Source organism: Salmo salar, chromosome 10 (assembly GCF_965601325.2).
Source record: "Salmo salar chromosome 10, fSalSal1, whole genome shotgun sequence".
In the NCBI taxonomy this organism is placed as follows: domain Eukaryota; kingdom Metazoa; phylum Chordata; class Actinopteri; order Salmoniformes; family Salmonidae; genus Salmo; species Salmo salar.
The window spans coordinates 115,515,042-115,529,264 of NC_138300.1; the positions used below are offsets into that span (position 1 = coordinate 115,515,042).

The window sequence follows — 14,223 nt, forward strand, 5'->3', positions numbered from 1 at the left end:
ATTCTAACTTCCAATGGAAAGAATAGATCCTTTTTATACTTGTTCTTATTCTTCACTCTCATCTGACACAAACACACACACACACACGGACACAAACACACACACAGGGACACATGCACGCACGGACACACACACACGGACACACACACACATGGACATAAACACACACACACAAGGACACACACTCACACACACACGGGTACACACACACCCACAGGTACACACAAACATAATCACACACAGACACACGGACACACACACACATGGACATACACACTCATGGACACACGCACACACACGGAAGCCCCCTTCCAGTCTGCAGTTTTGAAGGAGTTTGTGTTGTTTAGGGAAGACTGGCAGGTGAGTATATTAATCCTCCAGTAGATCTGTCAGGTCAGTGTATTAATCCTCCAGTAGATCTGTCAGGTCAGTGGATTAATCCTCCAGTAGGTCTGTCAGGTCAGTGTCATAATCCTCCAGTAGGTCTGTCAGGTCAGTGTCATAATCCTCCAGTAGGTCTGTCAGGTCAGTGTATTAATCCTCCAGTAGGTCTGTCAGGTCAGTGTATTAATCCTCCAGTAGGTCTGTCAGGTCAGTGTATTAATCCTCCAGTAGGTTTGTCAGGTCAGTGTATTAATCCTCCAGTAGATCTGTCAGGTCAGTGTATTAATCCTCCAGTAGATCTGTCAGGTCAGTGTATTAATCCTCCAGTAGGTCTGTCAGGTCAGTGTATTAATCCTCCAGTAGGTTTGTCAGGTCAGTGTATTAATCCTCCAGTAGGTCTGTCAGGTCAGTGTATTAATCCTCCAGTAGGTCTGTCAGGTCAGTGTATTAATCCTCCAGTAGGTTTGTCAGGTCAGTGTATTAATCCTCCAGTAGGTCTGTCAGGTCAGGTGGACTACTTCTTCTTTTCCTCACAGGAGGAGAGACATCAACGTGTCCGTCTCTTACTGGCCCAGTTAGAACAGTCATTGGATTAGTTGATGAGTCTATACTGCATCCAGGTGTAGTTGTGGAATATTTCAGTTTGTTTGTCATGCTAACTCAGGGTCTCTGACTAATGTTTCAGCTCATTCTTTTCTGATAAGCAACACCTCTTTCTCTCTTGTCCTCTAACCTAGTGTGTTCTCTACTCTCTCTTTTTCTCTCTCTCTCTCTCTCTCTCTTGTCATCAAACCTAATGTGTTCTGTACTTTCTGTAGGGGTCCGGACAGTGGGTCCCTCTCCTCAGGTACACAGCGGAATACCACAGTCTCTTTTGCTGCCCAGCTCCCCCCGAACGTGCCTGCCCCATCTCCAAACCAACAGACAGAGAGCCCCTCCCACCACAGAGCCCCCAGCCCCATCCTCTCTCCCCCAGACTCAGGCCTCGGCTGTGCCTCCTCACTCCCTGCCACCTCTCCCACCCTTTCAGACGTGTTCGGCCTGCCCACCCCCCCTCTCAGCCTGGGCACGGGGAGCAGCCGCTCACCCTCCCCCCTCACCCTCATCCAGGCCGTCTCCAACAAGCCTTTTGCCACCAAGCCGGTTCTGATGTGGAGCAAACACGACGTGGCCGACTGGCTGGAAAGCCTAAACCTGGCTGAGCACAGAGACACCTTCATGGACAACGACATCGAGGGCAGCCACCTGCCTAGCCTACAGAAGGACGACCTCATAGACCTAGGGGTGACCAGGGTCGGACATCGGATGAACATAGAGAGAGCTTTGAAACTTCTGATGGACAGGTGAGAAGTGAGGAGGGTGATGAGGTCTCTGAGTCTCCAACACTACAACTTCACAACAGGCGAAGTTAATGATCAATTATGTCCATAACAATCATTTTTATTTATGTTGACTTATTTAAACTATACTTACTGTATAATTGCTATGATGATGCTTGTTTTGTTGAAATTTAGGAATATCCTCATGTATCCTGAAGAAATTGCAACTTGAAACAGCACTGCAGTTTCCTGAATAAACAAGAAGGTCCCCCCAGAGTGGGATAGAGTGGTCCCAGGTGAGACAGAGCTGCTCTGTCAGTAGGAAGGAAGGAAGAAAGTAGATACACGGGATGTGGCTGTGATATGGAATATACTACACTATCAAACACAGCAGCTTAATCGCTATGGGATTTACGGACTTCTGAAATCAACCTCATTTAAATGCATAACTAGAACCAGCTTCGTAGGGGTTTCATTTCCTACTGTTTCTCATTTAGAAATGATGCGGTGAATATCTTTTTAGGAAAAAGTGGAAAACATTTACAGTATGTATGTGCACTTCTGCCTGTGAAATTAAGCTTTCTCTCTCGCCCTTTTCACTGGGTTGTAGGTTAATTTGAGAGAGCGTACAGTGTATTCTCAGACACAGACATTTATACCCAGAAAGGAAATCAAAGATTAAATTAATTTCTAAATTGGTACAGTAGCAAAGTTGTTGCCCTTCAACCTTATTTCAATAGCTGTTTTACTACTGGTCATGTTTACTTGAGAGTTTTAAACACAGTATTGAAAATGTAAATTAAATTGTTCATAAATCATTATACTGTCTTCCACAGGAAGCTGAACTGTGTGCCAACAGCTCCCCCTACTGTAGTCTCCTGAACATGACATGGCAGAGTGCTTGGCACTGGCAGTCAGGGCTTTCCAATCGTTATCATCAACCGTCATCCTTTCTTTCAGTCTTCTATGTCCTCTGAGAGGAATAATACAAACATTATCACATTAGGTTATTACTGTATACCCTGAACTGATGTTTAGGACTTTAGGATTGAAGACACTATCAGGAATGAATGACCCAGAGTTACAGGGTTGGGTCAATTCCATTTCAATTAAAGGTAGAGTCAGCGATATGACATAGATGCACAAAGTAAACAGCATAGTGGGTCAATTGTATGCGACAACTTAGAGCGTTAGATTGCGATGCTCAGCTTCTCTGCTGTTTTGGTCCTGTGGCTACCACGTTGTAAGTGCATGAATCGAACCAGAGCACATGTACAGATACTGTGTGAGAGCGAAGTCTTGCATCTTGCTCATTGCAATATCTGCGGTGCTGCTCACTCAACGTCATTTTGCGGACTCTGGAAGTAAACTAAATTTCTAATTCTACAATTTTTGCAACGTGAAGCATTGTGTAAAATTGGAAATGGAATTTCAGTTTACTTCCTGAATTGAAAAGGAATTTACCCCAACACTGCAGAGTAAGCATGCTTTTGAAGACAGATATCAGAGAAGTGTATGCACTATATGGGAAAAAGTAGGTGAACAAACACTAAACCTGGTATCAGAAGGAGCAGAGTTCAACTGGTTTGGCAAGCAAAGAGAGACGCAGATACCACTAGGAATAAATTTGATAAGAATGTTTACTTTTTGTGTATGATAATTTAAGTATTAGAGACATATTTAATCTATGATGGTGTTTTGATGTGTTTTGTTGATGAGAAAGACATTTGTATGCATCCACACAGCTCAAAACCCACTAGCCAAAAACTGGTTGAATCAATGATGTTTCCACGTCATTTCAACCCCAAAATTAAATGTGATGACGTTGAATCAACGTAGAAAAGTGATTTGAATTGAAAAAAAGTAATCAACATAAAGGAATTTTGTATTTTCTTTCACCCAACTTTTAACCGAAATCCAATGACATCATGACATTTTTGGTTGATTTCACATTGAATTCATGTTAGTTGATAACTCAACCAAATGTAAATCAAAACTTTACATTTGGTTGAGTTGAGCATAATTTCCTCCATGTTTTCAAGACAGGGTCTCTTCATACTATCACCAGTAAGTCCATAAAGCCAGAGATTCACTCATCACAACGTGGATGAGTTTAAAATGAAGTTTATTACACTTTCCACTGAGTTTGTCTGAAACGGGCTGAAGTTGTATTTTCCACTCAGTTTGCGTTGGGTTTATATTCCGGACCTTAACAGTTTAAACTTCTTGATATTTGAATTTCCCGAGTAACAAAATGTGGGTGCTAGCTAAAATCCCAATGACAGTATTTATGGAAGGTTATTTTGGATCTACATGTGCGTGGGATCTATTGGTTTGAGAGGGGGAAAACTGACCTTGATATGTCTGATGACTGATATGCATGACATCACAGCATTAAAGTTCTTGTCCGTAGAAATAGTCCACAGAAACCGTAGAAATAGAATTCATTATATTTCTATGGTAATGACTACGACCATCTTTGACAGTACTCTCTGTCGACTTGAGGGCACACTTTGAGATGAGATCTTATGTTAAGAACCACAGGAACAGGAAGGAACACAGTATTTTTGATGATGTAGAGATATTTATCATGAGGGTATATTCCTATCTGTGTAGTCGCCATATCAACCCTGACGTGTGGTTAGGTTTTCCGAAAAGCAGCGAAATATGGTTAAGAAGCAATATAATATACATTCTGTTTCAAGTAGATGTTATTTTTATTTTCCAGGTGAATAATTATACATGTAACAGGATTTCAAGTCTCTATTTTTAAAATTGATATAAATAATTGTGTTATAATCCATATTCCTATAGAGCATATTTGAAATCTTTTAGCAATTGATAGTCACGTTTTGACTAAGCCTCTGTAATTATTAATTATTAAAAGCTGATATAAATTGATATTTGCATAGTTTGTGCATCATGTATGTATACTATGAAGATACTCAGGCTGTACATGTCTTCACTATTTGCTATAGGAAACGTTACTTGACCAAGAGAAAAACACACCACTGAATGGGACTGCTGATGTACAGTAGATTTGATGGCTGCACATTGCACTGAGGCCATGCACAGACCTATTATAGTGAAGCTGACTAGACATATATAGTGAAGCTGACTAGACATATATAGTGAAGCTGACAAGACTTAGTAGTGAAGCTGACTAGACATAGAAGTGAAGCTGACTAGACATAGTAGTGAAGCTGACTAGACATAGAAGTGAAGCTGACTAGACATAGTAGTGAAGCTGACTAGACTTAGTAGTGAAGCTGACTAGACATATATAGTGAAGCTGACTAGACATAGTAGTGAAGCTGACTAGACATATAGTGAAGCTGACTAGACATATATAGTGAAGCTGACTAGACATAGTAGTGAAGCTGACTAGACATAGAAGTGAAGCTGACTAGACATAGAAGTGAAGCTGACTAGACATATAGTGAAGCTGACTAGATATATAGTGAAACTGACTAGACCTAGTAGTGAAGCTGACTAGACCTAGTAGTGAAGCTGACTAGACCTAGTAGTGAAGCTGACTAGACTTAGTAGTGAAGCTGACTAGACTTAGTAGCGAAGCTGACTAGACTTAGTAGCGAAGCTGACTAGACTTAGTAGCGAAGCTGACTAGACTTAGTAGCGAAGCTGACTAGACATATATAGCGAAGCTGACTAGACATATATAGTGAAGCTGACTAGACATAGTAGTGAAGCTGACTAGACATAGTAGTGAAGCTGACTAGACATAGTAGTGAAGATGACTAGACATGTATAGTGAAGCTGACTAGACCTAGTAGTGAAGCTGGCTAGACTTAGTAGTGAAGCTGACTAGACCTTGTAGTGAAGCTGACTAGACATATAGTGAAGCTGACCAGACCTATATCGTGAAGCTGACTAGACGTAGTAGTGAAGCTTAGACCCATATATTGAAGCTGACTAGACCTATCTAGTGAAGCTGACTAGACCTAGTAGTGAAGCTGACTAGACCTATCTAGTGAAGCTGACTAGACCTATCTAGTGAAGCTGACTAGACCTATCTAGTGAAGCTGACTAGACCTAGTAGTGAAGCTGACTAGACCTAGTAGTGAAGCTGACTAGACCTAGTAGTGAAGCTGACTAGACCTATCTAGTGAAGCTGACTAGACCTATCTAGTGAAGCTGACTAGACCTATCTAGTGAAGCTGACTAGACCTATCTAGTGAAGCTGACTAGACCTATCTAGTGAAGCTGACTAGACCTAGTAGTGAAGCTGACTAGACCTAGTAGTGAAGCTGACTAGACCTAGTAGTGAAGCTGACTAAACCTAGTAGTGAAGCTGACCAGACCTATGAAGTGAAGCTGACTAGGTCTATTATAGTGAAGCTGACTAGACCTATTATAGTGAAGCTGACTAGACCTATATACTAAGGCATCTGAAGTGCAGAGAGTTTGAAGGAAAGTTAATTCATCAGCAGATTGGGCTGTGCTACTGTACCGTGGCCCCTAATGGGCAAAGTTTTAAAAGCTACTTTGCCCCGTAGGGTTCCAATCGAACATAGCCTACAAATCCTGGATGAATACAACTCTATTTCAGGTTTCAGTGTGAAACAATAGTGAACTGTAGTATGATGCTGTCTGGAATTCCAGGCTACATGGGACATGCTAAGATGCAGTAAATTCCAGTTAACAGGTGTCAGATCCGAAATGTTTGTCCTCTTGTTTTATTCTTCACAGATAAAGAATCACTCTCCTTTTTTGTCAACTTCCTTTTCATGCTTTCTATGTTGCTGTAATTTTGTGCTACGAATCGTTTAATTTAACTTTTAGATGAAAATATTATTATTGAGATCACAGGAAGAAAAGTATTTGTAAATCCACAATACTTGTATGGAAAACAACATTTTATGCAGGTTAATAAATATATTACACAATATTTGATGACATTGATGTCATATTGCCTTTTTTGTCTTGTAAAGAGTTTTCCAATGGCAATGTTTCATTGACAGCTATAGCACTGGGTGTTGCCCAGAGTTATACAGATGTGTTGAATGTGCCTGGTTCAAGATCTGTTTGTGCTGTCTTGCCAACCCGCACGGCGACTCCTATGGCCTCTTGCATCCCTCAATGTTTGGCTTGAAAATTATTATGGGAGTTGGCAAGAAAGCACAAACAGATCTGGGACCAGGCTCGTGTTTAATAATTGAGATCTATGGATGTGTTCAATAACGGAGTTCTGGGAATACCAATTATCCATTAATTTATGATGATGCAATCCACAGGAGGTCTGGACTACAGTATCAGTCAACAGTTTGGACACACCTACTCATTCCAGGGTTTTTATTTATTTTTAAAATTTTCTACATTGTAGAATAATAGTGAAGACATCAAAACTATGAAATAACACATATGGAATGTAGTAACCAAAAAAGTGTGAAACAAATCTAAATATATTTTATAATTGAGATTCTTCAAAGTAGCCACCCTTTGCCTTGATGACAGCTTTGCACACTCTTGGCATTCTCTCAACCAGCTTCATGAGGAATGCTTTCCCAACAGTCTTGAAGGAGTTCACACACATGCTGAGCACTTCCTGGCTGCTTTTCCTTCACTCTGCGGTCCAACTCATCCCAAACCATCTCAATTGGGTTGAGGTCGGGTGATTGTGGAGGCCAGGTCATCTGATGCAGCACTCTCCTTGGTCAAATAGCCCTTACACAGCCTGGAGGTGTGTTGAGTCATTGTCTTGTTGAAAAACAATTATAGTCCCACTAAGCGCAAACCAGATGGGATGTCGTATCCCTGCAGAATGTGGGGATGAGCAAAGCACCCCCATACCATCACACCTCCTCCTCCATGCTTCATGGCAGGGACCACACATGCGGAGATCATCCGTTCACCTACTCCGTGTCTCACAAAGACACAGCTGTTGGAACCAAAAATCTCAAACTTGAAGGAGTTTGTGATTATTGTTATTTGTTTAAAACTTTGTGGATTACTACATGATTCCATATGTGTTATTTCATAGTTTTAATGTCTTCACTATTATTTTACAATGTAGAAAATAGTAAAAATAAAGACAAACCCTGGAATGAGTAGGTGTGTCCAAACTTTTGACTGGTACTGTACGTCGTCATCTCCACTACCCTTACCGCTTGATCAAAGGTGCAATATACAGCACTGACCCAAAGTCCTGTACCAATAAAGATATTCTGAGCTCAGACTGGTATAGCGAGGTCAAGCACCTCCTGGTATTGTTGAGGGTGTCAGGGGTGGACATTTTACCAGAAGCAACAACCCTAGCAACCAATGAAAAATGTAATGCATTTGTAGCAAGGGTTCTGCCAGACAAGACTTTATCTCTTTTTGAATAATCTCTGGATTACTCTCTGATGCAATATTGAGCTAGAGTTTGGCAGCAGGTGTGTGTGTGTGTGTGTGTGTTATCTGATATTGTTCAGCTGTATTAGACATGATGGTATATTATTTGTTGATTTATAGTAATTTTTATAGAACAATAACTACTGTGAGTGAGCACCTAGACAACCATCTGAAAACAGGATTTTAGAAATGTTTGCAAATGTATTAAAAACAGAAATACCTTATTCATATAAGTATTCAGACCCTTTGCTATGAGACTTGAAATTGAGCTCAGGTGCATCCTTTTTTCATTTATCATCCTTGAGATGTTTCTACAACTTGATTGGAGTCCACCTGTGGTAAATTCAATTGATTGGACATGATTTGGAAAGGCACACACCTGTCTATATAAGGTCACACAGTAGACAGTGCATGTCAGAGCTATAAACAAAGCCATGAGGTTCAAGATAGGATTGTGTCGAGGCACAGATTTGGGGAAGGGTACCAAATTATTTCTGCAGCATTGAAGGTCCCCAATAACACAGTGGCCTCCATTATTCTTAAATGGAAGAAGTTTGGAACCACCAAGACTCTTCAAAGAGCCAAACTGAGCAATTGGGGACTACAGGGCCTAGCTTATGAGGTGACCAAGAACCCGATGGTCAATCTGGCAGAGCGCCAGAGTTTCTCTGTGGAGATGGGAGAACCTTCCAGAAGGACAACCATCTCTGCAGCACTCTACCAATCAGGCCTTTATGGTAGAATGGCCAGACGGAAGCCACTCCTCTGTAAAAGGTACATGACAGCCTGCTTGGCGTTTGCCAAAAGGCACCTAAAGGACTCTCAACCATGAGAAACAAGATTCTCTGGTCTGATGAAACTCCTTGGCCTGAATGCCAAGCATCACGTCTGGATGAAACCTGGCACCATCCTTACCGTGAAGCATGCTGGTGGCAGCATCATGCTGTGGGGATGTTTTTCAGCGGCAGGGACGGGGACACTAGTCAGGATCGAGGGAAAGATGAACGGTGCAAAGTACAGAGATCCTGCTCCAGAGCGCTCAGGAACTGACTGGGGTGAAGGTTCACCTTCCGACAGGACAATGACCCTAAGCACACAGCCAAGACAACACAGGAGTGGCTTTGGGAAAAGTCTTTGAATGTCCTTGAGTGGCCCAGCCGAGGCTGGACTTGAACCTGATCAAACATCTCTGGAGAGACCTGAAAATATCTGTGCAGCGACACTCCCCATCCAACCTGACAGAGCTTGAGTGGATCTGCAGAAAAAATGGGAGAATCTCCTTAAATACAGTTGTGCCAATCTTGTAGCATAATACCCAAGAAGACTTGAGGCTATAATTGTGGTCAAAGGTGCTTCAACAAAGTACTGAGTAACGGGTCTGAATACTTATGTAAATGTGATTTTTCCAATTTTTATTTTTAAGAATTTTGCAAACATTTCTAAAAATCTGTTTTTCCTTTGTCATTATGGGGTATTTATTGTAGATTGATGAGTGGAAAAAACGATTTAATCAATTTTAGAATAAGGCTGTAAGTAACAACATTTGGAAAAAGTCAAAGGGTCTGAATATTTTCCGAATGCACTGTATTTGGGGAATGCTGACCTCTACTGGTTATCATGTTTCTGAGCAATGGCTCTAAATGTCCTTTTTACATCATTCCATTTTTGCTCAAAATAGGAGCGATGGACTCACTCCTACCGAAAGATGTCGCCAGTAAGCTACACTGAAGAATTGGATAATGTATTTCCTCACAAGGTATTTATTTAGAAAGTACAATCTAGTAAAATAGTAATTACACAGTTATAACCTATAGTATGAATGTATTTTGGTTAGAACATCTTTGGCCATTGGAAGGTTCCGAGAAGGGTTCCGGGCAGGTTCCGGAGTGTCCTTGGTCAGTGGCACTGCCGGCTGCAGGCTCCTGCCCTGTATGCGAGGCACACACACACACACATACACACCCTACAGGCCAGGCGTCCCTCAGTGGTCCTCAGGCCTCTAAGGACTGCTGCTGCACATCCAGCTGGGGATCATTAAACTGGACGCCCATTGTGATATGGTGAGAAAGTGCCTTTATATACCCGATGGGGTGCACACACACCCACACAAACACACTGCAGATGAGGAAAGGAAACCTATTAGCAAGGCTAATCTGTAATGTGTTTGTACACAAGAGGAGGGAAAACCAATTTGAACCTGCATTACACAGCAGTGGTCCAATTTTTGATTTAAAAGAAGCTACTGATGCAGCCTCCACCTTAAAGCAATGGGTTTAAATTCAGTTAAGACTTTTACTGGTATGTTATACTCCATGAAAGCAAAGTCTGTTTGACTGTAGGATCCATAGACAGGACAAAAATAGCAAAACGCATTCGGTTTGTTTTGGTGAGCGAGCTGTAGCCTATCATGTTCTTTGTCCCAAATGTCACCCTAATCCCTACATATGGCACCCTACATGGCACCCTATTCCCCACATATGGGACCCTACATGGCACCCTGTTCCCTACATATGGCACCCTACATGGCACACTATTCCACCCTAAGAGCCCTGGTCAAAACACAGCCCATGATGTGCATGAGGACGTGGTCGCAGAGTCATGCTAGCGTTGGTCATTCTCAGTGACCTTTGACCAGGCTGGGCCGGCGGTCTCTGGAGGCTGGCTGAACTCTGCCAGATCACTCTGTGTGTTCTTGCATCCACATCCAGCTGCTTCAAAGGTCTATCTTCATCACTAACTCATCCTCCCCAGAGGTCCCCTGGGGACAAGGACAGGAACATAGAAGCCTTTAAAAGGCTGTAGGCTGTAAACAGGGAGTTCATTGAGATGTACACTACTTGAAGACTAACATGGCTAAATTGATCTATAAGTCAAAAAATGAATATTATCAGGAAAAGTAATGTGACTAGAGCAACTTCCTTGTGATTCCATTTCCTGTTTCTTATATCAGCCCCCAAAACTCCCCCACCCCCTCCCTTCGCACATTCCCACCCACCAACAATAAAGTGTGGTGTCCTGTGTGAATTTAAGTATGCTCTCTCTAATTCTCTCTCCTTCTCTCTTTTCTATCTCTCTTTCTCTCTTTCTTTCTCTCTCGGAGGACCTGAGCCCTAGGACCATGCCTCAGGACTACCTGGCCTGATGACTCCTTGCTGTCCCCAGTCCACCTGGCCGTGCTGCTGCTCCAGTTTCAACTGTTCTGCCTGCGGCTATGGAACTCTGAATTGTTCACCGGACGTGCTACCTATCCCAGCCCTGCTGTTTTCAACTCTCTAGAGACAGCAGGAGCGGTAGAGATACTCTGAATGATCGGCTATGAAAAGCCAACAGACATTTACTCCTGAGGTGCTGACCTGTTGCACCCTCAACAACCACTGTGATTATTATTATTTCACCCTGCTGGTCATCTATGAACATTTGAACATCTTGCCATGTTCTGTTATAATCTCCACCCAGCACAGCCAGAAGAGGACTGGCCACACCTCATAGCCTGGTTCCTCTCTAGGTTTCTTCCTAGGTTCTGGCCTTTCTAGGGAGTTTTTCCTAGCCACCGTGCTTCTACACCTGCATTGCTTGCTGTTTGGGGTTTTAGGCTGGGTTTCTGTACAGCACTTTGTGCCATCAGCTGATGTAAGAAGGGCTTCATAAATACATTTGATTGATTGATTGTAGATATACGTTTGGAACAATCACATTCGCTCTGTAAAATTGAAAATCCATAGATTAGGGCCTAATGAATTAATTTCAATTGAGAGATTTCCTTATATGAACGGTAACTCAGTAAAATATTTTAAATTGTTGTATGTTGCATTTATATTTTTGTTCAGTATACTGTACATTGAAATATACATTGAAATATATGGGTCATATTCACCTATCTCTAAAACAAATTGCTGAACCGAACATACTCTACCAGGGGTAAACGTGATCCCACGCCACAAGTTCAGACAACAGATGTTTTTTTATTATCTGTAAAAAAAGAAAACGGGTAATTAGTCATTTATGTATAGCATCCTGTGTTTCTATTCCCATGCAGTGAAATAAAGACTGGTGGTAAACAATCAGACAGGATAAATACTCAGTCATGATGCTCCCCTGATTCAGATGACTCATTCAGCCCTTTTCAGTCTATGTTTTACATTTCCCAGGAAACAATATTTATTACAATATCATGAGGTGAATTGAGGAGAATAATGTGTTGGGTAGTATTTTGGTAAGGTGGAATATTTTATTAATTAAGAAACAAGTCCAAAATATACTGCATGAAAAGAGCAATGTGTGGTTCTTACACTGTTCTTCCTCAACTAAAATATGAAGGATGATTATGATTAAAGAGAATATCTTCACACACAAGTGCCTGCCTGCTAGTCCTAGCTGGTCTAATTTCACATTTTTGTTAAACTTCAAAGACGAACGCAGCATATTTATTATAAAGCCTATAGTCTTATCCATAAATCATGTATCTAACTTTGACTACAATGATCCAATGATTGCCTTATTGTCTAATTTCCTTTACACTGCATCCATTTTGGTAGTGTATCTATCATGTAATTAAGTGTCACTCTTTTCCATATATCATGTATCTAACTTCCTTACGGCCTTGACTACAACGATCCAATGAGGTGTTGTTGATTAGAAGCAGGAAATGGTCTACAGGCCTACAGGGTCCTTCTGGGAGCTGTTGCTGCTCTGTTGCATGGGGAGCTGTGGTTCTGAACTGCCACAGATATGGATGGGAAACCATCGCCCCGACACCACTTCCCACGATGTCATTCTTCCTCTGGCTTAGCAGATGCTGCTGTGTGTCTCTTCCTCTCTGTGTGTCAGTGGCGGTCGGTGCCGTTTAAGATGAGGGAGGATGCTAATATTTTTAATGAGCACGGCCTTATTTCTATCACAGCATATTGGATGACTGTCATTCATATTCCATTCACCCAGCTCAAGCTCGATATTAGGCTAATACATGTTACAAACATTTTCCCTATACCCATTGCTACAACCTAGCTTACAAATGAAAGTTTATAACGTAGGTGCACATGTTCGTCGAAAGACAAATTGGAGTAATCAAGGTGACAGACAGTGACACATTCAATACCACCTTGCACACTCTCTCCAAGCCAAACCTTCAAACCATAACTGCTAACCCCGGGCGCCGATGATGTGGATGTCGATTAAGGCAGGCCCCTGCACCTCTCTTATTTAGAGGGGTTGGGTTAAATGCGGAAGTCACATTTCAGTTGAATGCATTCAGTTGTACAACTGACTAGGTATCCCCTTTACCTTTCCCTAACCGCTACACACAGCCTACATCATTGTCACCATGTTAGCTAATGTAATAGTCAACAACATAGATACTAGAACTACCGTGTTAGTAAACCCAACACAATCATGCAGTACAGTGTACAGCAAGTAGTTTAGCAGTTACACAGGTGGGCCCCATTGGCAATAAAACCGAAAGCGTACCTTGACTTGGAAGATTTCCAGTGTTGGATAGCTTTAGCCAGCTAGATAACATAAATACCATTCCTCTGTGTTTGAGCTGGGTGTTTGAGTAGGCTAAATTAGCTAGCTGCATTAGCTAGCTAAGTAAGTGAAAGTGAAAAAACTTAAGCGAAATATAGTTAGCTCTCGTTGCTGCTTCTCATTGATTTTGGAAGAAATTAATTTGTTCAAAACTGTTCAACAATTGGCTTTCTCTCTCTGTGAGTCAACTACTCGCCACGTAGTGCACTGCAGTGCTAGCTAGCTGTAGCTTCTGCTTCCAGTACTAGATTAATTCTCTGATCCTTTGATTGGGTGGACAACATGCTGCAAGAGCTCTGATAGGTTGGAGCATGTCTACCAGAAGTTGTCATAATTAGGGCTGTGGCGGTCACGAAATTCCGTCAGCCAGTGATTGTCAGCCTGTCACGTCCTGACCAGTATAAGGGGTTATTTGTTATTGTAGTTTGGTCAGGACGTGGCAGGGGGTATTTGTTTAAAGTGTTCTGGGGTTTTTTGGTTATGTTCTATGTTAGTATATTTCTATGTTCTGGTCTAGTCTTTCTAGTTCTATGTTTAGGGTTATTGGTTTGACCTTCAATTGGAGGCAGCTGTTCTTCGTTGCCTCTGATTGAAGGTCCTATATAGAGGGGTGTTTTTGTAATGGGTTTTGTGGGAAGTTGTT

The 14,223-nt window shown here is 41.8% G+C and overlaps 1 protein-coding gene across 2 annotated transcripts in view; it reads left to right on the plus strand.

Annotated features, from left to right (window-relative positions):
- LOC106561615 (SH3 and multiple ankyrin repeat domains protein 2) overlaps positions 1 to 6,620 on the plus strand; it is a 54,082-nt gene extending 47,462 nt beyond the window's left edge. For both annotated transcript variants that reach the window (XM_082957406.1, XM_082957407.1), the window contains 2 exons: positions 1,203 to 1,727; positions 1,899 to 6,620. In XM_082957406.1, the coding sequence (XP_082813532.1) occupies positions 1,203 to 1,727; positions 1,899 to 1,935 (562 nt within the window). In that variant the 3' untranslated portion in view covers positions 1,936 to 6,620. The remainder of the gene's footprint in view (positions 1 to 1,202; positions 1,728 to 1,898) is intronic.
- Positions 6,621 to 14,223: the final 7,603 nt, after the last annotated feature.